We start from the raw sequence: 27,532 nt of genomic DNA on the forward strand, positions 1-27,532 counted from the left end.
AACACATGGGGCCAAATGTAATAGAGAGATAGTTTCAGAAAGTGAGAGATTTGGTCAGGTTTTTCAGGGTTTCTTTTAAAGTGCCAATCATTTACACTGCAAAACCTGGTTGATCTTGTTGTGTAAATGATTGCCACTTTAAAAAATACTGCAAAACCTTACCAAATCTCTCACTTTTTGAAACTCTCACTCTATTACATTTGGCCCATGATCTTTAAAAGACGAGTCTATGGGCAACATTACATCTAACGTTCCTGATCCTGGGTTAATACAGTTGCAGTTCTTATTCCTACAAGCAGGTGTTCGTACTGTACTTTCTGATACACTGTTTATAATTTTTGACCACAATGTGTCCAATAAAGACTATACAGTACAACAAATGTCTTGTATTGTGTTGATAATTGTATCTATCATACCTCCCTGTGATAGATTCAGTTATTGTCTGTTAGGGAAATTAATAAATGAAACAGATACCACTATTCTACTGTAATCCTATTGCCTCTTTGGTCCAATCATATGAGTATTGGGTGTATATTTACATAAAGAGAGGTTTTCTTCATTTTTAAATCAATGAAATTTGATCTAAATCAGAATTTGGTTTAATTTAATATAAACAATTGGCAGTTAGCAAATGTGTGTTTTAGCATGATAAGCCCAACATCACTTTAGAATGATTTCCACCAGTTTAAAAAAACAAAAAATCAATGAAAATCAACCTTTTATTAAATATACCCCTTTTATTAAATATACCCCGTTGCACTGAACTATGTACAGTATATCAAAATCATAAAAGTGTCTATGCTTAGCAGTTTGTATTAGAGATGAGCGGGTTCGGTTTTACTCGTATTTACCCGAATCTCCTTATTGGCTATCGGACGCCACGTGTTTTGGTTAGCCAATAAGAAAAATCCAGAAAATAAGTAATGGCGATAATTCTGGCATAAAGAACCGAGTAAATTTGAACCCGCTCATCTCTAGTTTGTATTCACTACCATATATAGTCATTAACATACACTGTAATGAGATTAGAAATAGAATTACATTTGCTAAATTAATTCCCAAAATAGTGAAATTTAATTTATAATGTTTAGCACTTGAAATACATCTGCATAATTATGTGTTTTTGACCACATACAATTATTAAAAACGTATGCTGTCTTGAGGCTTATGATTAGACTTGCAATTATGATTACCAGAAAAATAATATTACAGACAATTATAAAAAAAAACCCCACTATAAAATACACCATGCTCAGCCTGTATGCATTAAATTATAAGTAGTACTGTTCAATTATATTTCCAACATTTATAATAAAACAATTAAGACATACATTAGCAGCTAGGTATAAGGAGTAAATTATTTGACTCTATTGTATACACTAGGGTCTAGCTGTATTCTGAGTATTACAGATTAAATAAACTAATTTAATAGCACATACTAGTTGTGACTGATTCACTGTACTTATGTACCATTGTGAATAGTTGTACAGCTGCAGTCTCCTTTAAAAAAGTGTCTTGGTCACTACACTAGTGAACCACCATATGTAATATAGCTGAAGTGTCTACGTCATTACATTGTACTACGGAAATGCACGTTTCGCATCTTTTTATAATAAGCATAAAATGCACATTCTCTTGGTAATGATATATGAGGGAGGATTCAATTGTTTTGGGCTCTCAGTTAATTAAAGGGTGCCAGGCAGAGTAATTAAATTGCTGCTCTGTTCAAACAGGAATGCTGCAGACGCCCACATTTTTGCTTGTTGCCTCCTGAGATGGTGAGCAGAAATGTTCAAAAAGTCTGCCATTGGGTGCCCTAATCAGGACTATACATGACTAAACCTGGTGCAGTTGGGCATGACAAGTGCTATAATTAATGGGCGCTTAAAACAATTGAATTGCTCTGTTGGGCACCCATTACTTACCATAGTGCCCAAAACAATTAAATTCCCCCCCATGGGTTATGTTGTATGTGTTTATGCAGATTATTTGAAATCCATTTTATGACACAGAAAGTCTTATTGGCTTTCTTTTCTACTCACCTACTTATATCCTTCTGATAATCTTATAATAAAACATCTAATGTGTATCATCTCTATTTGTAGATTGTATATCTCCAATGACATTTAATGATTGCGATCCATCGAAAGGAATAACCACTGGAGTAGAGTGTGCTAAAAGTTGTAGTACTCTGGATATGCATTGTGTAAGTACAGTATGTATAATGAAAACATTATCTTAGTGTTATCTAATAGTTGAGATTATTTCCATTTAAAGGACAAACCAGGTTGCATTCTTTTGTACTTGTTAAAAATGGAAAATAGGTACGTTCCCAAGACTTTTGTACATTTTACAGTCACTGCTGGTGATAATTAGTAGAACAGATTTGTCCAAAATTAGGATGTTATTTAGACTAATTATATAGAAAGGAAAGAGGCCACGTATAGCAATGTTGAAACTGCAGCAAACAAAATTTAAAGGGGGAATTAACTTTCCAAACACCCAACTTTATAATTATGCGTCTTTATTAAGATTTTTGAGGGATTGGACAAAGATACATACAGTATGCTCCAGCTGGAAACACAATTTTTAGAAAGGGGTAACTTGATCACATTCCTTTATGGGATGGAGGCTGAATTTGATCAGGACTTGAAAGATAACCCCCTGTTGTGAACGGTTTATCGCCTCTGGCACATTCTCAGAAGCTGTGGGAATCTAAGTTCACATAAGTCGTTATATCTCACGATTCTAGGTAACAGCGAATTCAAGCATGGGGAGGTGGGTTTTCCGTTCACGGCATTTCATTGTGAGGGTCTGAAAGATTTAGGAAGTCTGGTTAATCCAAGCTCATGACATTTGCACAGGCACAACAGTCTTACCCAATTATTCGAAGATACCCTTGACATTTTTTCAAATGCAACATTACGTAAGCTCTGTACTTAAGGCTTTATCAAAATCAGACTTAGACAATAACCTAGATGGAATCTTGAGGTCTCCGCCTGCACTGGAAAAAGCCCTGTCTGTACACTGTAGAATACTTAATACGCCTAAGGATCATTGCAGATCGCAGTCTGGTATACAACAGTGGGTGGCAGATTTTCCTACACTTACCTGTGATGTGTTGCTTAAAAGTCTAACAAACTCATGTAAATTAATACCCTCGGTACAATACCATGAAATGTTTTATAACATTACTCACAGGGCATACTATTCCCCACATAGGCAATTTATGGCAGGTATGACTGATTCGGACGAATGGCTAGAGCTGATCTATTACATTGCTTTTGGACATGTCTTATGCTACATCGGTTCTGGCTTCAAATCAGGCACTGCGCTACTGAACAGCTAATAAATGTCCTCCCTTTTACATCAGAGTGGTCAATCTTCGGGATTACTCTGGAAGGACAGAGAATTACAAAGGGTTGTTTAAGAGTTTATTGATGGCAATAAGTGCGGCAGCCTGTAAAGCTATACTGCAATCATGGATCCTGCAAAGCCTCCCTGTGTTATCTTTATTTAAGAGGAAATTGCACCATATTTCCCAAATGAGACAACATTGCATAAAGATAAACTGGTAGGGCGTTTTTTTTTTTAATCATGGAAGAGCTATATTGCTACTCTTCCTGTAGATTATCAAAGTAGAATAAGAAACTCATATAAGAATACAGAATCGTTTGAAACGAGATTATTATTGGATGACACGCCCCCCCCCCCCCCCCCTATAATGTTGGAAACCTGAGTTTCTAAAGATTCTTGTGGTAAGAGATGTCTCCAGGCCCTGACCTCTTCGCATGCCTGGAATGAATAGAGAAGTCAGTTTCTTGTTATGTAACTTGAGATGTATTTTATTTAAATCATTGTAAAGGGAAAGAATGTCTACGTATTTATAACAATTTTAGTATTCTAAGCATAATATTATGTTCGGTGTAACACGCTAGATGTACAACTGTTACTATCAATATCTTGTGCTTACAGGAAGCTCCTTGTCTTTTCGTTTTATTGTTCTCTTCCTTGCATGACAAATATCGTACTGTGAAGTGATGCATTAATAAACACATGTAAAAAAAAAATGGAAAATAGACCCAAAGGGTATGTTTAGTAAGTATATAGCAGAATGGAAACAATATAGCAAAATGTATCTAGCATTCATGTTTCATGAACATTAATCTTTGGTAGGCCATACAGATCTATGCTTCCACCTGCTTACCAATATCAGTCAGCCTCCTTTCAGCTCAAGGTTAGATTAACTGCAGCTGTGAACTGGTGCAATAGGGATCTTGTGAGAGCACCTCACCTTAATAGTGCTTATAGGTCTCTGTAAACTGCAGGCACACACTCCATACATGACAGATTATTGGATCATAGTCGGGATGACCTTGTCAGGAATCCCTCTCCTATCTAGAATCACCCATACAACTTCCATGCCGTTAAACGTAACCATGGTAAGTCTTGATAGACGAACGGTCCCTGCTGCAGAAGATCCTCTCGAAGAAGCAGAGGCCACAGATCTTCAATCAGCATCTCGAGAAGATCCGCATACCAGGCCCTTCGTGGCCAGTCCGGAGCAATGAGGAGTGCTTGAACCGTTTCCATTTTTATTCTTTTTAGAATTCTTGGGATCAGAGGAATGGGAGGAAACAAGTATACTAGCTTGCAAACCCACGGAGTTGTCAGGGCATCTACCGCTACTGCCTGTGGGTCCCTCGACCTGGATCAATACTGCTTGAGCTTCTTTTTGAGTTGAGAGGCCATCGTGTTGATTTGTGGATACCCCCACCAATTTGTTAACCACCTGAACACCTCCGGGTGGAGGCCCCATTTACCCTCGTGCAGATCGTGTCTGCTGAGGAAGTCTGCTTCCCAGTTGTCTACTCCCAGAAAGAAAATCACACACAATGCCACAGCGTGTTTTTCCGCCCAGAGGAGAATTCTTGACACCTCTGACATTGTAGCTCTGCTTTTCGTTCCGCCCTGCCGGTTTATGTACGTTACCGTCATCACATTGTCCGACTGGACCTGAATGGCCTGATGCTAAAGTTGAGATGAGGCCTGCAAAAGGGCATTGTAGATAGCCCTGAGTTCCAGGATGTTTATTGGAAGGACGACTTCCTGACCATCTTCCCTGAAACTGTACCCCCTGGGTGACTGCTCCCCAACCTCTGAGGCTTGCGTCTGTGGTTAGCAGAATCCAATTCTGAATCCTGAACCTCCAACCCTTGATTAGGTGAGAAGTCTGTAGCCACCACAGGAGGGGAGATCCTGGCTTTTGGTGACAGACAAATCCTCTAGTGCATGTGAAAATGTGTCCAACAGATCAAGCTGGAAGGGCATCGCATGAAAACTTCTGTACTGAATTGCTTCATAAGAAGCCACCATTTTCCCCAGAAGGCATTTGCAGAGATAAACTGAGATTCGGTCGGCTTAAAGATGGCCCGAACCATCGACTGGATTGCCATTGCCTTTTCCAATGGAAGGAATATTTTCTGAGACTCTGTCCAGTATCATTCCCAGGAATTGAAACCTCTGCGTTGGTTCTAGGTGAGATTTTGGCAGGTTCAGAATCCACCCATGATCCAGGAGTAGTCTGGTTGAGAGGGCAATGTCCTCCAACAGCTGTTCCCTGGACGGTGCCTTTATCAAAAGATCGTCCAAGTACGGAACTATGTTCACTCCCTGTCTGCGGAGCAACATCATAATTTCTGCCATCACTTTGGTGAACACCCTCGGTGCCGGTGGAGAGACCAAATGGCAGGGCCTGGAACTGGTAGTGACAGTCCTGCAGTGCAAACCATAGATAAGCCTGATGAGGCGGCCAGATCGTAATGTGAAGGTATGCATCCTTGAAATCCAGAGACACTAGGAATTCTCGCTCTTCCAGACCTGAGATTACCACTCTCAATGACTCCATCTTGAATTTGAGCACTCATAAGAACGGGTTCAATGACTTGAGGTTCAGAATCGGTCTTACCAAACCATACGGTACTACAAACAAGCTGGAATAGTAACCCTTGTTTTGTAGATGAGGTGGAACTGGAACAATGACCTGGGTCTGTAACAGTTTTTGAATGGGGTCATGTAAGTTTACTCTCGCTTCTTGTGAAATTGGTGAGCCTGATTTGAATAATCTGTGAGGTGGGAGCTCCTGCAACTCCAATCTGTAGCCCTGGGATATAAGGTCTATGACCCAGGGATCCTGGTACAATCCTGTCCAGATGTGACTGAAGAATTTTTGCCAGCATCCCACCCTCCTGTCTTCCAGGCATCACGGTCTACCATCATGCGGTGGATTTTGAGAAAGCAGAGCCTGAGCCCTGTTCCTGTGAACCAGCAGTTGCTGGTTTGGGTGGTTTACCTCTAGCATCTGCTTGCGGCGGTAGAAGAACATCTGGCCTTGCCCCTAAACTTGGCAGTCCTAACGGACTGTAGATTAGGTCCTGAGTAGACCTTCCTAGCTGGCGGAGCTGCAGAAGGTAGGTATGTGGATTTACCTGCAGTAGCTCGGGAGATCCATTTGTTGAGTTCATCTCCAAATAAGGCCTCTCCTGTGAAAGGTAGGCCTTCCACTCCTTTCCTGGAGTCCTCATCAGCCGTCCACTGATGTAGCCACTAGCCATAATCCTCTTTGTGCCGACACTGCCATAGCTGTAGTGCATGCATTAAGCAAACCTATTTATTTTATGGCTTCCACCATAAAATTTGCAGAGTCTAGTATATGTTGCAGGGGCAAAACAATTTCCTCTTGAGGTAAGGTGTCTAACCCCTCAATTAAATTACCTGACCATTAGCAATGGCTCTTGTAATCCACCCACTATAGTGGGTCTCTGGGCCACCCTGGCAGTAGTTTACAAAGATTTGAGTGTAGTCTCAATCTTGCGATCAGCCGCATAATTTAGGGAGGCTGCACCAGGGACAGTTAATACAATTTTACATGAGAGCCTGGAGACTGAGGCATCCACTATAGGTAGATTTTCCCTAATTTTTCCTATCCTCAGGAGGAAAAAGAAAAGATGATAGCGGCCTAGGAATTTGATTTTTTTTATCTGGATTAACCCACGGTGCTTCAAACAGGGTATTTAGTTCTTTTGACACAGGAAAAGTGGCTGAGGATTTTTTCTTAATATTAAAGTAAAATTCCTCACTCTCCTCTGTCACCTTATCAAGTATATTTAGAATTTCTCTGATAGCATCTATGAGAGCCTCTACATCCTGTGACAGAGTACCCTCCCCTACCACTGTGTCCACCTCACCTTCCTCCATTTCTGACCTTTCATTATCAGAGTCAGAATGCAGGATATGGGACAAAGTATTTTTTTGCGGACAAATGGTAGAGGACTGAGATGTTGGTCTGGGTACTTTTTCATAAACTCATCCATAGACTGCCTTAAGTATTGCGTTTCTTTCTCATTATGAGACAATTTTGTAGAAATGGTGGAAATCATTCCCCTAATGGAATCCAGCCATGCCAGTTCTGCCCCAATAGCCTGGGAAGGGATACTACACTGAGTAGTACACATTAGTGAAACCCCTGCAGAAGAGGAACACTGTTCCTAACATTAAACACGCTCTTTGCCTAACATACTGCAGTAGTGACAGCACACACACAAGAAAATGTTAAAAGCACAATTAACCCACAAATAGCCCTTCCAGAGAGACACACAGAGAGAGCATGGAACCAGCAAACGGTGCCTTTATCGCTAATGCCAAGCTTAGCCGGGTCACAGACTAAGTACCTAAATTAGGGACTTAGTACACTAGTAAACCACTTCCCCCTGGTACTGCTGAGGTAATCTGAAGTCTCTCCGGAGGAGTTGCACGTCCCTGTCAGTCAGCATCTGTGTCAGCTACAGTAGGGAAAATGGCGCTTGTGAGCTGCTGGATCCGCTCATAGTGAAGCCCCGCCCCTTCAATGGCGCACAGTCTTCCCTCTCTTCTTTATACTTGCTTATGTGTCTGTGTGCATAATATGGAGACATTCCCCTTTTATGGCTGTAGTGCCAGTCTGGGTATTGTGTACACTACAGTGTACTTAGTCAGGAGACTCAGTCCGCCCCATGTAGAAGCCATGCGTCTCCATACCCTCATGCCGCCATAATGGCCGGCGACCCGCTAACCGGGGCTAACAAGCTTAGTACTCACCACTCTTCTATCTTATGGGTCTGTTAGTGGTGGCGGCGTAGTGTGGGAATGTACACTCGCCGTGGTGGGGCTTGCAAATAGTTCCCTCAGGAGCTAGCGTCCTGTCAGCGGGGAACGGGACCATTAATCCTTGGTGGGGTTGGGCCGTTCCTCCTCCTAAGTCCCACGAAGCAGGCAGGCTGGTGCCATCCAGTCCTGCCTGAAAATAACAAACTTTAAAAATAAATGTACAAAACTCTCCAAGAGCTCCGCCGGGCTCATTTACTAAACTGAGTCTGGTAGGAGGGGCATAGATGGAGGAGCCAGCACACACAATCAAACTTCTAAAGTGCCAATGGCTCCTAGTGGACCCATCTATACCCCATGGTATTAAATGGATTCCCAGTATCCCCTAGGACGTAAGAGAAAATGGCATTGCTTGATAGTTTATAATAATCTTATATTACTGAATAAAAAATATATAATAGTAAACACATTTATTAATGTATATTTATTTTGTATAACTTTATTTCTCATGTTGACCATATATTTGCAAACTGTTGCCAATACAAACTGATACCATTCTATTTAGATAGTAAACCGGTTACTCTGGGTTTACTATATGTCCAAAATCCATAAATCTCTTGTACGGGTGGTCTTCTGTATGCCGGCGGTCGGGCTCCCGGCGCTCAGTATACCGGCGCCGGGAGCCCGACAGCCGGCATACCGACACTTATTTTCCCTCGTGGGGGTCCACGACCCCCATAGAGGGAGAATAAAATAGTGTGGCGCGCGTAGCGCGCCACCGTGCCCGTAGCGTGGCGAGCGCAGCGAGCCCGCAAGGGGCTCATTTGCGCTCGCCACGCTGTCGGTAAGCCGGCGGTCGGGCTCCCGGCGCCGGGATGCTGGTCGCCGGGAGCCCGACCGCCGGCCAGCCGTAGTGAACCCTCTTGTACACCCCATCCAGATGCCCCATTATTTCTAGTATTGGATCATTAACTGAAAACCTGTCTGCCTATGTTGATTATTATTTTCAACCATATGTTCCTCTCTCATATCCCATATTAGAGACAATACTCAGTTTTTACAAAAAATTTAAAAAGTAACATTGAGAAATTTTTTAACCAATAATATTTCATCACTCTATGCAAATATTCCTCATTAGGGGGCTGAGGCTGTGAATTTCTTTTTGTCTAAAGAGGATGGGATATCAAAGAGGAAATGGAAATTCCTAATAGATTCTATAATATTTATCTTGGAGCCCAATTATTTTATATTTGACCGTACATATTATTTACAGCACACTGGGATGGCCACGGGGACCAGGTTTGCTCACAGCTTTTGCAAACCTCTACATGTGCATGTTGGAGGAGAAGCTTGTTTGGGGTCCAGAGCTGGGGGGTGTATGACCACTACATAGACAACCAATTCATTAATCAATTAGCAATTTCTAGATAAAACCTTAGAGATCCATGATGGTGACATTTTGACCCATACCAGCGGTCGCCAACCCATCACTCAAGAGTGACAGGTAGCTTGTCACCACTTTCTAAGTGGCTCGCACGGCGGTGCATTTTAATATGATGCCGGCCGCCAGCCAATCAGAGCTCGCATGCTGGCTCCTGATTGGCTGCCGGTCCACACCATATTTCAAATAGTCGTGCGGCCGAAGACGTCAGCGACAGGACCCGGGACTTCAGCTGCAGCAGTGAGGATGGAGCAGGAGATGGAGGCACTCGCTGTGCAAGTGCCGGGCTCTCCTCCCCTCAGACACACACAAGAGAGCGGCAGCTGGAGGGGCAGACTCCAAAACCTGTGAGCACTTCTTGTATCTGTCACTGCTGGGTGGCATCAGATGTACCTGTCACTGCCGGGGGGCATCAGATGTACCTGTCACTGCTGGGGGGCATCAGATGTACCTGTCACTGCTGGGGGGCATCAGATGTATCTGTCACTGCTGGGGGGCATCAGATGTATCTGTCACTGCTGGGGGGCATCAGATGTATTTGTCACTGCTGGGGGGCATTAGATGTACCTGTCACTGATGGGGGGAAACAGGTGACTGCTGGGGGGCATCACATGTATCTGTCACTGCTGGGGGGCATCACATGTATCTGTCACTGCTGGAGGGCATTGCATGTATCTGTCACTGCTGGGGGCATTATTTGTGTATCTGGCACTGCTGGGGGGCATTATTTGTGTATCTGGCACTGCTAGGGGGTATTACTTGTAGTTGTGAGGCCACACCCACTTTCACAGGAACGCACATGCGCGCATTGGAGGGAGGGGGTAGCTCTTTCAGGGGTTTTTCATTTTCCGAAAGTAGCTCACACCCCAATTAAGGTTGGACACCACTGACCTATACTTATAAAATATAAGTAGATACCAAGAACATGTACAGTATATTGAATATTCCAGCAATCACCACAAATATTGCTTATGTAACATCCCACTAGGTCGAATGCATAGATTAAAATGTAATTGCTGCTCACCTACTAAATGTGAGGAACAAGCAGAGGAACTCTCTGAGACTTTTAAAGAAAAGGGCTATCCAGTGGAACCGATTGCCAGTGTTAAGACTAAGATTAGAACACTAGATAGCACCAATATCATTTCTGGGCCATCTATTGAAAATAAGAAGGTAAAAAGGAAAAAGAAGACCCTGAATAATTTCGATCCTTCAGTTGTTTTTTTTAATCTAAATTTAATAACTCTGTCAGCAAAAGCATGCCTTGTAAATGATTGCCACTATAAAAAAATGTCCAAGATCGTCGGCATCACGCACCTCAAACTTGGACCCTATTACATATGGCCAAATATGTCCCTCTCCCTATGGTTCCAGTTTTGCCATTTTCCCCTTTCAACAGCAAACACAGCAGCCCTAGTACAATATTAGGGCTTTTTCATTTCATTACTGCCGATAACCCATAGAAGCCTATGGGCTTCTCTCCGCAGCGCTGTGTGATGGATCCAATCGGATCCCTCCCAGCATGCCTCGCGCCCACCCTCGTCACCCTGCACATGCGCAGACTGAACCCCGGGGATGAATCCCGGAAGTCAGCGTGCAGCTGCGCATCGTGGAGGACAGCTCTTTTCGGAAGAGCTGTCCTCCGCAATGATGATAACATATGTAAGTACGCATGTTCAGCATCGTGGTGCTGGGCGGCGATGTGCATTAGTACATCCCGCTCACTGTATCTTCTCCACATTTTCTAACCATAATTACTGTACCACTTAATGTACCACATGTTTTAAGCTCCCAGGGTAAGAGCCAGGAGCTATTCTATTACTGCTTGGAGTAAGCTCGCTGGTACACGTAATATGGATTTCTGTTTGCACCTCAGGAAGGTGTGAACATAAATCTTTGTTAATTACATACATTAGGCTAGTTGTGGTCTTACTGCACACAGTAATTGCATAACTCAGGACACTTAACCTGGAATCTATTCTAATCTGTACCTCATGTTAGCCACATGGCCTGCCACAGGATATGGGGCTTACTGTGGTATATAATTGGATAGCTCTGGTCACATAACCTGGGAGTTAAGAGCCTGCGGTAAGACCCACAACAAATTGTGTTCTCAAATGGTGAACTAGGAATGAGCAGCCACCTTACCAACAGCAGACAGTGCTTACACTACACTTTAAAGTTTCACAGTTTTTGTAATACTGTATATTGACGTTCTTGTTTATTTATTATTGTTTTGAAGTATATTATCAATTTATCTGAAACCCAAGTTAACTATCATAGTCCCATAAATAGAGTTATATTAGTTTCATATTAAATTAAGATTTCTCCTTTTGGTGTCACTAGTATTCGAAAAGGTGTGTCCCGGGATGTGTCTGTCCACCTGGACTTTTGTCTGATGACCATAGGGGCTGCATTCCTGAAGAACAATGCCCATGTGTCCATAATGAAGCCACATATAACACAGGAGAGGTGATCAAAATCCCATGCAACACTTGGTATGTATATCTATATCTTTCGGTAATAGCACCGTGAGGCCTAAATGATAATGCATCATTCATAATATTTTCACAGTGTTTGCAAGGACAGAAGGTGGGAGTGTACTAACAATACCTGCCTGTCAACCTGTACTGTTTATGGTGATGGACATTATATTACCTTTGATGGAAAACGCTTTGAATTTAATGGGGAATGCCAATATGCTCTTGCTCAGGTACTGTATATTAAAATTGGACTTCACTTGCTCGTCATACAGTATATGTTTGGTTAGCTGTACAATTACATCTATTCTGATTTTTTTGTAACACTTTTCCATATGCCAGCACAATTAGAATCTTTTGTATAGTAGTGCTCTCTGAGCCTAATGTGGATCTGGCCGCTGGTCTGCGCTTTTTGCTGTCCTGCGATCAGATAGTCGCCGCCTACAAGGGGAGTGTGTATATTCGCTGTGTAAGTGTGCGTTCCTATGTGTTGCAGAGCTGCTCAAAATTAGTTTGTGCAGCCACTGCGCAGCCCAGGACTTACTCTTCCAGTGCGACTGAATCGTACTGATTGCGGCCAGAGCAGACATAAGACACCTCTGAAAATGCTTGAGCCCGCCTGCGGTTTTCTGGACACTCCCTGTAAATGCTCAGTTGCCACCATCAAATGGCCTCTTCCTGTCAATCACCTTGTGAACGCCCACACGAATGGATCCTTCGCACCATCCCGTCGCTGACCGCCGATGCCCGTTGTAGCCATCCGACACGCCTGCACATTACGGCTCAGATGCATGCGCAGTTCGGATCTGTTCGCCCGCTGTGTGAAAATGCACAGCAGCGATCAGATCTGAATGACCCCCTCTGTTTTTTCCGTATATTGCTTTTCTTGGATGGTGCCACTGAGTATTATGAATTTTATATAATTATTTTTTTTCATTAATTGAGTCATTTTGTTTTATTTCTTTTATTTATTATCAGTGCACACATACATATAGACCATGTACCTATGCTGCATACAGTGTCAGACTGGGGCATGTAGGGACCACCAGGAGAATGCAGTGGTAGGAACCCATGTTTAGGGGTGTGGCCAGTCTGCAGAGGGGGTGTGGCCTGCCACCTCATTGGTTTGACTAACCATTAGAGAGGGCAACGTCTGGGCCCCTTCATAAATATATACAGTATATTCAGCTGCTGCATGCGTGATAGTGAACCAGATAAATAACAGATTAATAACATTAATGCACTTTCGAAAATAGACCATAGTCCAGTATAAGGTAACACATATATATATAATGTATAATTCAAGTGCACAGTCTGGAAACTGATCCTTAGAGCAGGAGGTAGGCCCCCAGACAGTGGGGCCCACCGGTGGTTTCCCCTGTACCCCTCTGGGCCAGTCCAAGCCTGGATGCATGTATGTACAAAAGGCCTAAATCATGTTTGTAATTGTATGCAGCTGTAATTGTAATTGTGATTCTCCAGACTACAATGCTGCTAATGTTACAGTAGCAAGTGAATCTTCCGCCCAGAAATGAGAAGCCCACCAGAGCCATTATAAACTCATTTGCAATTGCGCACACATTTGCAGTCTCTATGCAAAAATAAGGAACATCAAGGTTAGGGGTAGCCCTGTGGCTACGCAGAATGGACACAGAAGTAGCAAGGGAGGCCCAATGTTTTTGCATGTACATGTTCATAGCCGACGGCAGATACTGTACATGTCCTGAAAGCGGCCTTGCAACACCTGTGTTTTTCCAACCGCTTCCCGTTAACACCTCCAAATGGTCCCTTCTTGTCAATCACATCTCCATGAAATCCTGATTATGAGCAAGATCACAGCGGCATCTTGACACATCACATCACATGCACAGTATGCCGATAATCGCTCAGTTGCGTGAACATCGGCCATTGCATACAAACATGAATTAGGCCCAATGTGTGAGAGATGTGCTGCTATCAGGGATCAAAGCTCCCCAAAAGAGATTGATACTGGATGTCCTATACTGTCTGTGCCTGGAGACACAGCATAGGTAAGTAGTTCTCAAATGCCAAAATTGTGAGTAAATCATATATAATTATTTTAATTTAGATTCAGATAAAATCCAAACTAGAATTCTAATACTTAAACATATCATAAAAACTGTGGACAAAGATATCTCATTGAAATCTATATATATATAGGACTCTGTTACGATTATTCATACAGACAATGGTAGAGCAAAATGCGTTATTTCTGTTCTTTTTATATTCTATTTGGGAGGTGACATAGATATCGCCTTTTGAGAGTGCAGCAGGCCTATCTTTTAATTAAGTTTTATTTAATAATTATATACACTATTATATTGTTTGGCGACATCAGACCTTATTCTTTTTTATTTTTAATAAATAATTCATATGTATTTTACTCCAATTTTGACATTTGAGAACTACCCACCTATTATCAATGCGTAAGCTACATAATTTAAGTTTATCATATAACTTATACAATGTTTTGTTTACTTCCCTTACCAAGGATCACTGCTCTGGGAATGATAATAATAGCACCTTCAGAGTCATTACAGAAAATATCCCTTGTGGGACCACAGGAACAACCTGCTCAAAATCTATCAAAGTTTTTCTGGAGGTGAGCACAGCTAATAAGACACAAACACTAAACCTAAACTCTATGCCAGAAAGGCATGGCTGCTAAACTGACCTTTATGTTTCTAATTCTATCTTATTTGACAGTTATTAAATTCCTTTTGCAGGGCTATGAAATAATCCTTGTTGATGATCACCTTAAAGTCGTACAAAGAGGTTCTATCACAGATGTTCCATACAGAGTGCGATTAATGGGCATCTTCTTGGTCTTTGAAGCTAAAAATGGATTGTCACTGATATGGGATAAGAAGACCAGCATCTTCATCAAAATTACTGAAGATTTTAAGGTGAAAATATACTGTGTTACAGTCTGCCTAATTTTTACATTTAACTCATAAGTAGAAAAGCTTGGGGATTCGCCCTCTTTTATGTTGTTCCAGGCTGCTTACCCACTAGAATAGATGTATCTGAATAGTAATATTTTATCTGCATTTGATATGGAAATGGATATTAAAATGTGTGATATGCTCACAAGAGTTCAACATTCTTTTATATTTTTTTTCACAGGGGAAGCTTTGTGGATTGTGTGGAAATTACGATGGAAATAGGATGAATGATTTCACTATGCGGACCAATGCAATTGTTGGAAACACTGAAGAATTTGGAAACAGCTGGAAGTTATCCACCAGTTGTCCAGATGCAACAGTTCACAGGAATCCTTGTTCTTTAAATCCATACAGATTACCCTGGGCACAAAAGCAGTGCGGTGTCATTAACAGTGAAGTCTTCTCCGAGTGCCATCCACAAGTATGTATAAATGGTATTGTATAATGCATCGAAAGAAGGACAGTATTCTTCCTAATTAATCTAGAACAATTACCCCTTGGTTTTAACATTGTTCATAGTATAATTTCTATCATGATTCCTTTCAGCCAACCTAGCGAGAGTAACCTAAGCACACATCTCATTGCTTCTGTACATAGCACTGTGGGCTCCATGTACAAGAAGTCCACTTATAATGGAGAAAAAGCGGGATCTGCTTTGCCTGTCATCATTGTGAAACAGGAGATGGCTAACGCAATTTGTACTAAAAATAGCTCTGCCGAGTGAACATTCCGTCACCTCCTCGGTGGTGACAGCAGAGACGCATTTCGCTTCTTGACACTGTAGATTCTCACCTGTCACCTCTGGTCTCCCAAGTCCCGTGCAGCTTCAGCATTGAGAATTTTTTATTAAAAAAAACAACAACTTTATTAATAACAGATAAAGGAGACAGAGAGCTCACTTCCTGCTTCTGCACTTGAGGAGGGGTAGATAACGGAAGCTAGAGGGGACAAAGCCCAGAGAAGACAGTTTACAGTGATCTATCTTCTTAGTAATAGCTGGGTCACTTATCACAGCCATAGGTGTTTATAGCAGCACAATACAATGCTATTAGTGCTAGCAGGCAGAAAGCGGACACATCTCTATAGTACATATTTGAAATAGTATATGTACTGTGATTTTCTCTTATTTATTTCGCCCATTTAGCTCCACTTAGTACAAGGACCGCCTAAGTCAGCAAACACTGTAAAGTTTCCCTAGCTGCCAACACTTACTGTATGCCCCCTGGGTAAATACTCCTCACAACATAACTGTGGAGTGATAGAAGCTTGTGAGTTTGCCAGGAGCAGTTTGGAAATCAGAAATTAAGCTTTTCACAGGAGTTTATTTTGTATTTGGAAATTAATTTTCCATGATTCCAGACAGCGTCACTATTCATAGATGGCACCATGATTTTGTTGCATTCCATTTGTCTCTCAATTGTTAGTTTATGTTAAAATGCAAGATAAACATATGTATTGAGTATAGCATGAGGCAATGAAAGGAAGACTTAGTAAATTAATATTACAGGTTTATTTAACTTGCCATTTTTTAAGGTATATTTGGTTAATGCTAGAGCATTTGTGTAAGTTACCAACTATGTCTGATTTTCTATTGACCTGTTCTTAATCTCAAAAACTGTTAGTGAGACGGATATCTGCACATGCTGTAATTTGAAAACCCTTTAAATACAATAAAACAGATTTAGCCAGGCTCATTGTTGCAGCGATGCGTATGCATGTGAATAGGCATCGCGGCAATGACTAACTGTGCCTATTTGCATCTGCGACTGGGTAAGGCAATGCATAAGCATCGTAGATACAAATATATGCATGCGCATGCCAGCATCCGCACGCATCGCAGCATCCTAGTCACGGTTGTAACTAGGCACATCCACAAGGGAGTAGTGTACAGGCTGTAGTACCAGCATTTAGCCAGCTAGGTTGTGGCAGTGCAGAGAACTACTTGTAATGGTTCAGCAACTGGTAAAAATAGGAAAACCAGGTGAATAAGGTAATATACAACTAGAGATGTGCACCGGAAATTTTTCGGGTTTTGTGTTTTGGTTTTGGATTCGGTTCCGCGGCCGTGTTTTGGATTCGGACACGTTTTGGCAAAACCTCCCTTAAAAATTTTTGTCGGATTCGGGTGTGTTTTGGATTCAGGTGTCTTTTTCTCAAAAACAGCTTAAAACATAGAATTTGGGGGTAATTTTGATCCTATAGTAACCTCAATAACCATAATTTCCACTCATTTCCAGTCTATTCTGAACACCTCACACCTCACAATACTATTTTTAGTCCTAAAATTTGCACCGAGGTCACTGGATGACTAAGCTAAGCGACCCAAGGGGGTGGCACAAACACCTGGCCCATCTAGGAAAGGTGCACTGTGGTCACTGGACGGCTAAGCTAAGCGACACAAACACCTCAATATCACAGGAATTATTCGTTCTAATCAATGGTATTATTGTTCCAAATCACTGGAAGAAAATGACAAAATCACAGGAATTATTTGTTCTAATCAATGGTATTATTGGTCCAAATCACTGGAAGAAAATGACAAAATCACTGGAATTAAATGGCAGTAATGTCGGGAATTATATCAAATGGCAGTACCACTAGACATATACGGAAGTGTCAAACAGGATGGCACTTAAAAAAATAGTCCCCAAACAGCACATGAAGCTGGATGGCTGAGCTAAGCAGAGGCGTATCTAGGGTAGGGCGAGTAGGGCACGTGCCCTGGGCACCTTGGCAGGCCCAGGAGAGGGGGGCGCCGCCGGCGGCCAGGGCATCATGCCCCACTCACCCCCGTCACGCCGAAAGCCGAAATGTGAGGGGAGGAGAGCGCACCGTCTCTCCCTCCCCTCACCGCCGCTGAAAGCCCTAGCAGCGCTGCCAGCAGCGCTGCTGTGTCCGGCCTCCGGCGGCGTTAGCCAACCAGAGCTTGCAGACCGGCTCCTGATTGGCTGCCGGTCCGCGAGCTCTGATTGGCTAGCGAACACAGCCGCCGGAGACCTGTCCTGGAGCGGTGAGGGGAAGGAGAGGCGCTCTTCTCCCCTCACATAGAACAAGCGGCGCCGCCGCACCGGTGACTCGGTAAGTGACCGGGGGGGGAGGAGAGAGAGCACAGTGGGGCATGTAACTGGCACAGTGGGGCATGTAACTGGCACAGTGGGGCATGTGACTGGCACAGTGGGGCATGTATCAGGCACAGTGTTGGGCATGTATCTGGCACAGTGAGGTATGTAACTGGCACAGTGGGGCATTGTATCTGGCACTGGGACAATGTAACTGGCACTGTGGGGCATGTATCTGGCACTGTGGGGCATTGTATCTGGCACTGTGGGACAATGTAACTTGCACAGTGGGGCATGTATCTGGCACAGTGGGGCATTGTATCTGGCACTGTGGGGCAATGTAACTGGCACTGTGGGGCATGTATCCGGCACTGTGGGGCATTGTATCTGGCACTGTGGGACAATGTAACTGGCACTGTGGGGCATTGTATCTGGCACTGTGGGACAATGTATCTGGCACTGTGGGACAATGTATCTGGCACTGTGGGGCATTGTATCTGGCACTGTGGGGCAATGTAACTGGCACTGTGGGGCATGTATCCGGCACTGTGGGGCATTGTATCTGGCACTGTGGGACAATGTAACTGGCACAGTGGGGCATGTATCTGGCACTGTGGGGCATTGTATCTGGCACTGTGGGGCAATGTAACTGGCACTGTGGGGCATGTATCCAGCACTGTGGGGCATTGTATCTGGCACTGTGGGGCATTGTATCTGGCACTGTGGGACAATGTAACTGGCACTGTGGGGCATGTATCTGGCACTGTGGGGCATTGTATCTGGCACTGTGGGGCAATGTAACTGGCACTGTGGGGCATTGTATCTGGCACTATGGGGCATTGTATCTGGCACTATGGGGCAATGTAACTGGCACTGTGGGGCAATGTAACTGGCACTGTGAGCCATTTTCAGTGGCCACACCCCTTCTGGAGCATGGTCACATGCCCATTTTTCGCCTTCTTTTGCTATGTTTTTTTTTTTTTTTTTGGGGGGGGGGGGCGCCATTTTACATCTTGCCCTTGGCTCCAAAAACCCTAGTTACGCCTCTGAAGCTAAGCGACACAAACACCTAACTATCACAGGAAAAGTCCCTGTGAACTAACAGTGGATACCGGACACACGTCTAACACCAACACAGCTGCCAAGGCCTGAGTTATCCACTTTGCAACAGGATGACTGCTGTGATATTTCATCTTCCTCACAAAGGACTGTTGGACAGTCAATTGCTTACTGGAAGTAGTACAAGTGGTCTTCCGACTTCCCCTCTGGGATGACGATCGACTCCCAGCAGCAACAACAGCAGTGCCAGCAGCAGTAGGCGTTACACTCAAGGATCCATCGGAGGAATCCCAGGCAGGAGAGGACTTGTCAGACTTGCCAGTGACATGGCCTGCAAGGCGTTCCTGTCTACAGAGGAAATTGACACTGAGGGAGTTGGTGGTGTGGTTTGCAGGAGCTTGGGTACAAGAGGAAGAAGGGATTTAGTTGTCAGTGGACTGCTTCCACTGTCACCCAAAGTTTTTGAACTTGTCAATGACTTCTGATGAATGCGCTCCAGGTGACGTATAAAGGAGGATGTTCCTAGGTGGTTAACGTCCTTACCCCTACTTATTACAGCTTGACAAAGGCAACACACGGCTTGACACCAGTTGTCCGCATGTCTGTTGAAATAATTCCACACCGAAGAGGTGATTTTTTTGGTATTTTGACCAGGCATGTCAATGGCCATATTCGTCCCATGGACAACAGGTGTCTCCCCGGGTGCCTGACTTAAACAAACCACCTCACCATCAGAATCCTCCTTGTCAATTTCCTCCTCAGCACCAGCAACACCCATATCCTCATCCCGGTGTACTTCAACAGTGACATCTTCAATTTGAATATCAGGAACTGGACTGTGGGTGCTCCTTCCAGCACTTGCAGGGGGCGTGCAAATGGTGGAAGGAGCCACCTCTTCCCATCCAGTGTTGGGAAGGTCAGGCATCGCAACCGACACAATTGGACTCTCCTTGGTGATTTGTGATTTAGAAGAACGCACAGTTCATTGCTGTGCTTTTGCCAGCTTAACTCTTTTCATTTTTCTGGCGGGAGGATGAGTGCTTCCATCCTCAGTTCCTCATGTGAAGCTGAACCACTAGCCATGAACATAGGCCAGGGCCTCAGACGTTCCTTGCCACTCTGTGTCATAAATGGCATATTGGCAAGTTTACGCTTCTCCTCAGACGCTTTTAATTTAGATTTTTGGGTCATTTTACTGAACTGTTTTTTGGATTTTACACGCTCTCTACTATGACATTGGGCATCGGCCTTGGCAGACGACATTGATGGGATTTCATCTTCTCTGCCATGACTAGTTTCAGCAGCTTCAGCACTAGGTGGAAGTGGATCTTGATCTTACCCTATTTTACCCTCCACATTTTTGTTCTCCATTTTTTAATGTGTGGAATTATATGCCAGTAATATTATTATATCAATAGCAATGGTCTACTGTACTGTACTACTATATACTGCTCACAACAATGCAGCACAGATATGGATACTTGCAGTGACACGGAGCTGCAAGATGCAGCAATGGCCTACTGTACTGTACAACTATATACTGTTGGTCACCACAATGCTGCACTGTACTACTATATATACTGCTTACAACAATGCAGCACAGATATGGATACTTACAGTGACATGGAGCTGCAAGATACAGCAAAGGACTACTGTACTGTACAACTATATACTGTTGGTCACCAAAATGCTGCACTGTGCTACTATATATAATATATATAGTATATACTGGTCACACAACAATGCAGCAGATATTGAGCACTGATTATCAGGATACTGTCTAGAACTGAGTCTGACACGGAGCTGCAAGATATAGCAATGGCCTACTGTACTGTACTACTATAATTATATACTGGTGGTCCCCACAATGCAGCACACTGAGCACAGATATTTGCAGCACACTGAGCACAGATATGGAGCTTTTCAGGCAGAGAACGTAGATATTTGCAGCACACTGAGCACAGATATGGAGCGTTTTCAGGCAGAGAACGCAGATATTTGCAGCACACTGAGCACAGATATTTGCAGCACACTGAGCACAGATTACGGAGCTTTTCAGGAAGAGAACATAGCCACGTCCTCTCCGTTCAATCTCCAATGCACGAGTGAAAATGGCGGTGATGCGCGGCTCTTTATATGGAATACGAATCTTGCGAGAATCCGACAGCGGGATGATGACGTTCGTCCTCGTTCAGGTTAACCGAGCAAGGCGGGAAGATCCGAGGCTGCCTCGGACCCGTGTAAAATAGGTGAAGTTCAGGGGGGTTCGGATCTCAACGAACTGAACCCGCTCATCACTATATACAACAAAGCAAGAGTTCATTTCTCAGGAGGATATGATAGTAGAATAGCTAATACATGAAAAGCAATCAGCAATCTGTTATAGAGATGTGCAGAAAACTGAAAGTCACTGTAACAGTATGTACTGTAAATGGCAGCGGAGAAAGTTAAGACTCACAGGAGAAAAGTTTGTCCAGGCAGCAAAACAGGATGTTTGACTTCAAAAATCAAAAGTGGGATGCCAGTTACTGTAGTAGGTAAAATATAAACAAGGCAGTGACAGGTACACGGATATCCTGTAATCAGCATATTTTCTGGGTTTTTTTTGCACTTGCAGCTCGTTCAAACTGCTTGGAGTCACAGGGCTTATATATACACTTGAACAATGCGCACTAGGGTCAAACTCACCAAACAGTACAAACAATATATATATATATATATATATATATATATATATTACTTTACATACAGCAGTGTGCCCCAATACATCACTATACAGAGCACTGGAGTCTGGAATTTCAGCACAGTCAATTAACAGCAGAGTACAGTGCATATGGAGCGTGCCCCTATACATAATGACTATATAATACAGAGATCACTGGCATCTGGAGTTTTATCACTGGAATGCCCGCTATACCCTATGCACACTGACTAAGAGATCACCACTGGAGTCTGCAGTCAGCACAGCCAATTAGCAGAGTACAGTGCATACAGTAGCATGTCCCCTATACCCAATGGACACTGACTATGAGATCACCCCTGGAGTCTGCAGTCAGCACAGCCAATTAGCAGAGTACAGTGCATACAGTAGCATGTCCCCTATACCCAATGCACACTGACTATGAGATCACCTCTGGAGTCTGCAGTCAGCACAGCCAATTAGCAGAGTACAGCAGCATGTAGTGAAATGGCGCAAAGTCCCGGCCGTGGTGCCTTATATAGCATCCTAAACCCACGATAATCTGATGCCAGGACTGATTTATTATTATTTATTAACCGTTTCTTATATAGCGCAGCAAATTCAGTTGCGCTTTACAATTGGAATACCACCAGACGAAATCCATAACACCCATATAGTGGGAATAGATCCTGTGTGTGAGCACTGCGAGCCACCGAGCCCGCAAGGGGACTCTTAGCACTCGCCCCACTGCCGGCAATCTGGACGGCGGGAGGGCGCTGTTGGGATATTGACAGCTGGCACCCCTTCTGCAGGTAAAACATGCTGAATCCGTGTGGACTGTACAGTGGGGATGTAATTCGATAGGAAAGCTTATGAAAGTTAAGTGAGTGGTTCTGAAATTTGATAAGCTTGCCTGAAGAGGTGAGTTTTCAGGGAATGTTGAAGGTTTGGAGATTAGAGGAGAGTCTTATGGTGCATTGTAGGGCATTCATGAATGGGAGCGAATAATGTGTGTGGGTTGGGTTGGGAGATATTTTGAGATAAGCGAAGAGATGTACACTGGTGTAGTTTGGTTAATGGCCTTGTGTGTGAGTAAAAGTATTTATACAGATATTGAATACGGTAGAATACAGGTAACCAATGGAGGTCCAGACAAAGTGGATCTGCAGACGATGAACATCTAGCAAGGAAGATTAGCCTTGCAGCAGCATTCAGAATGGATTGTAGTGGTGAGTGTCTCTTTGATAAGACCAGTAAAAAGACTATTGCAATAATCAATGCTCGAGATAATGAGTATTGATTACAGTATTTGCAGTGTCTTGTGTAAAGTATAGTAATATTTTGGATATGTGTTTTTTAGATGCACGTTACATGATTTTGAGACAGGTTGAATGTAGTGCAGTGAGCTTGAGGGTTAGGATTGATTGTCGAGTTCTCAACAGTTATAGAGATATCAGGTTGGTAACTACTATTGGTCGGTGGAACTATAATTAACTCTGTTTCGGAAATATTAAATTTGAGGTGGTGAGATGACATCCAAGATTAAGACAGAAAGACATTTAGTGACATGGACCAATTCAAATGGTGACAAATCTGGAGAGGATAGGTAGATTTGAGTATCATCTGCATACTGATGATATGGAAATCCAAAAGAGCTGATTAGTTTACCCAGATATGTGGTATAGACTGAGAAAAGCAGAGGACCTAAGACTGAGCCTTGTGGTACTCTAACTGAAAGAGGTAGCGAAGAGGAGGTGGATTCAGAGAAGCAGCACTAAAGGAGTAACTAGATAGGTAGGATAGGAACCAAGAAAGGGCTGTGTCTTCAAGGAATAGGGACAGTGGTGCAAGTAAGCGGGTACTCTCAGCTATGGGTACGTAGTACCACCTGCCACACACTTTGCGTCCACGACTGCCATTACCACAATTATAATGCACAACAATACAACAAGACCATGGTGCTAGGCAGTATGATGGCACCTTCCACTTTCTCAGGGTTACTGGGAGCGTGACGGTGACATCATGACGTCAATATATATATATTTATTATACTGGGGGTATCACTATATATTTCTGTTATACTGGAGGCATTACTATATCTTTCTAGCCTTGCCTCCAGAGTTCAAAGAAAAGGGACTGTATCATGTGGCCATGCTGCTAGTGTCATGTAGCCACTCCTACTAGTAGCATGTATCTATGGCTATGACCACTCACAACAAATGTCCACACCCATTTTTTCAGCACTCAGTACAACTAAAAAAATATTTCTACTTGCACCACTGCATAGGGATTGTAGTGTTTGTATAAGTAGAGAGTGGTCAACGTGTCAAAAGCAGCTGACAGAGCTAGAAGAATAAGGAGTAATGGCCTTTAGACTTCGCAGTGACCAGATCATTCACTACTTTAGTCAGTGCTGTCTCTGTGAAGTGTTGGGAATGACTGATGATGTTTTGTCTTGTTTTGGGAACTGAGTCAGATGGGAAACCCTGAGCCAGACATGGTTCACCCTTGGATCTGTGATGTTCGGGTGGGTCCGGTTTTCAGAGATTTAGGACCCGCTTATCTCTACTATAAAATATAATTCTAGTCTCCTCCATGTCTGCAATAACCACTGTCATTGCCATGTTTTCTTTTGTCACCCACTGTGAATTCTGCTTTTCCTGCTCCATACAACCAATGCTGTAATTATATTATGAAAACTGTCCTCTTAATACCTTCTGCTCCATTTTTTGCTACTGTCACACATTACTTAAACTGGCCATGATTATCTCGCAGATAATCTTCCAGATCTGGCTGGTTGGAATGAAAATCTGGTAATGAATGAGGGCAAATGACAATGGACCATTCACTCCCAAACACTGGAAAACAGACAAAAACTGTCATTCATACAAATCTGTGATTTAACCAATCTGTATAAATTACAGTTTCTGTCCATTGACCCAGATGATCTGCCAGATAATTGTATAGCGTATGTCCAGGTTTACCTACACTTCTTGACTGAAGAAGCTAAGCAAGATGTACAGATGGAGCCTCCGTTATTCAGGCTCTTTGCGTGACTAGGCGTGGATGCCTGGGCGCACCTAGTCATTGTGAGTGTCTCTGTGTGAATGGCCGCGTGCGCCCAGACGGAGATGCTCCCCATTCACTGTAATGAAAAGTGTCCCCATCCACATGCCCAGACAGAGACGCTCTGAATGGGAAGCGGCTCGTGCACTCCCAGCGTGACTAGGCGGACGGATTGCCTAGTCACGCCAGGAGTGCACGCCTGTGACTAGGCAGGGTTAGATAAAGAAGGCTCATCTGTAGCCAGGGAACATAAACAAAAGGAGCAGGAAGGTGGGATTCATAGGTCAGGAGCAGAGTGATACACTGTACATGTTCATTAATCTCAAGTGGGGGTATTGATGTAAAAAAAACTAGTCACAGGCACATGCTACAAACAGCCAGATATTAGCATACATGAGGAAGAACAACTCTAGCAGCAAATTTAAAAGGTTGCGTGATTGGGGGACATCCTAGTGATTGGGGATTTTAACTATCCTGATATAAATTGGAGTAACAATTCATGTGTTAAGGCTAGGGGCAACAGGTTCTTAAATATGTTAAAGGATCACTTCTTGTCTCAACTAGTCGAGGACCCAACTAGAGGTAAAACTACTCTGGATCTAGTAATTACTAATAACGTGGACATTATATCAAACACTAAAGTTGGGGAGACTTTGGGTAACAGTGATCACTATATGATCACATTCGACATCAGTTTCAGGAAACATAGCTATAAGGGATCAACCAAAACATTTAACTTTAGTAAGGCTAACTTCAGCATGCTGTGAAGTGCACTAAATGACATTGACTGGGAAGTTTTGTTTCATGGCAAGAACATTACGGAAATGTGGGATGCTTTGAAAGGGTTGCTAAATAGCAATATTCACATTCATTCCGATGGGCAGCAAACGCAGGAGTACCAAACTCAAACCAATGTGGCTTAATAAGAAGGTCAAGGAAGAAATGGATAAAAAGAAGCATGCTTTCAAAGCATTTAAATCTAATGGAAAGGCGGAGTCATTCCATTACTACAAGGAATGCAATAAAAGATGCAAAAAAGCAATAAGAGCAGCTAAAATTGATAACGAAGAGCAAATCGCTGTGGAGAGCAAAACCAATCCTAAAAAGTTTTTTAAATATATAAACAGTAAAAGGTTAAAAAAGGAGAACTTAGGTCCAATAAAATATGAATTTGGAGTATTGATAAATTATGATAAAGCAAAAGAGGAAATACTGAACGTATTTTTTTTATCAGTGTTTACCAGAGAGGAACCGATGGTGGGAGTAGTGCATAACGATAGTGCCAGCAATGATTCGTGGCTAGGTACTTGTTTAAGTGAAGTAATAGTCCTGGAGAAACTAAGAAAAATTAAGATTAATAAATCACTTGGCCCAGATGGATTTCACCGAGGGTACTTATGGAACTCAGATCACAACTGGCAAGACCTCTATACTTTGATTTTTAATAGTTCAATTAGATCAGGCATGGAACTGATGGATTGGTGTATAGCTGTGGTAGTGCCATTATTTGAAAAGGGATCTGAAAATCATCTGGGTAACTACAGAACAGTTAGTTTGACATCTATAGTGGAGAAAATATTGGAAGGAATTTTAAGGGATAGCATACAGGGTTATCTGCATACCGCTAAGATTATTAGCAAGAACCAGCATGAGTTTGTGAGAGACAGATCATGTCTAACTAACTTAGTTAGCTTCTATGAGGAAGTGAGCGACAATCTCGACCAGGGAAAACAGTGGATGTGGTCTACTTAGATTTAGCAAAAGCCAACGATACAGTGCCTCACAGGAGACTGATCATCAAATTAAAGGAGCTTGACCTTGGAAAAACTATTTGTACATGGATGAGAAACTGGCTGGATAATAGGGTACAGCGAGTAGTCATCAACGGAATGTACTCCAGCTGGGCAACAGTAGTCAGCGGAAAACCACAAGGGTCCGTACTCGAGCCACTACTGTTCAACATATTTATAAATGACCTAGAAATAGGCCTGGAAAGCACAGTGTCAGTCTTTGCTGATGATCCTAGGGTAATTAATTTGGAAATAGATGTGGAGTCTCTACAGAATGACTTATCTAAACTTGAAATCTGGGCGTCTAAATGGAGAATGAGGTTCAATATAGAAAAATGCAAAATTATGCATTTCCAGACTAAAAACAAACTTGCAATCTACATATTGCATGGGGAAAATTTAGGGGTAACAGTATTGGAAAAAGATCTGGGGGTACTCATTGATTATAGGCTTAATAACCGTCAAAGTGCAGCAAAGAAGGCAAGTAAAGTGCTAGCGTGCATAAAATGGGGAATTGAGACAAAGGACGAGACTGTAATCCTGCCGCTGTACAAATCATTGGTATGTTTGCACCTGGAATATTGTGTTTAATTTTGGGCACCATATTATAAAAAAGATATCTGTAAACTCGAAGGGGTTCAAAGGCATGCTACTAAATTGATTAAAGGGCTAGAGGGACTGGAGTATGAGGAAAGGCTTACTAGGTTGAAAATGTATACACTGGAAAAGAGGCGTCTAAGAGGAGACGTTATTAATATCTTCAAATAATTAAAGGGACATTACAAAGAAACGTCAGAGAAATTGTTTATAAAAAGAACTCTGCATAGGACCCGAGGTCACTCGCTGAGG

The 27,532-nt window shown here is 42.9% G+C and overlaps 1 protein-coding gene across 1 annotated transcript in view; it reads left to right on the forward strand.

Moving 5' to 3' along the window:
- LOC134968664 (mucin-5AC-like) overlaps window positions 1-27,532 on the forward strand; it is a 509,092-nt gene that overhangs the window by 151,331 nt on the left and 330,229 nt on the right. The window contains exons 14-19 of the mRNA XM_063944186.1: window positions 2,106-2,206; window positions 11,930-12,081; window positions 12,158-12,296; window positions 14,576-14,686; window positions 14,811-14,990; window positions 15,211-15,450. Coding sequence (XP_063800256.1) covers window positions 2,106-2,206; window positions 11,930-12,081; window positions 12,158-12,296; window positions 14,576-14,686; window positions 14,811-14,990; window positions 15,211-15,450 — 923 coding nt within the window. The remainder of the gene's footprint in view (window positions 1-2,105; window positions 2,207-11,929; window positions 12,082-12,157; window positions 12,297-14,575; window positions 14,687-14,810; window positions 14,991-15,210; window positions 15,451-27,532) is intronic.

Source organism: Pseudophryne corroboree, chromosome 11 (genome assembly GCF_028390025.1).
Source record: "Pseudophryne corroboree isolate aPseCor3 chromosome 11, aPseCor3.hap2, whole genome shotgun sequence".
In the NCBI taxonomy this organism is placed as follows: Eukaryota; Metazoa; Chordata; class Amphibia; order Anura; family Myobatrachidae; genus Pseudophryne; species Pseudophryne corroboree.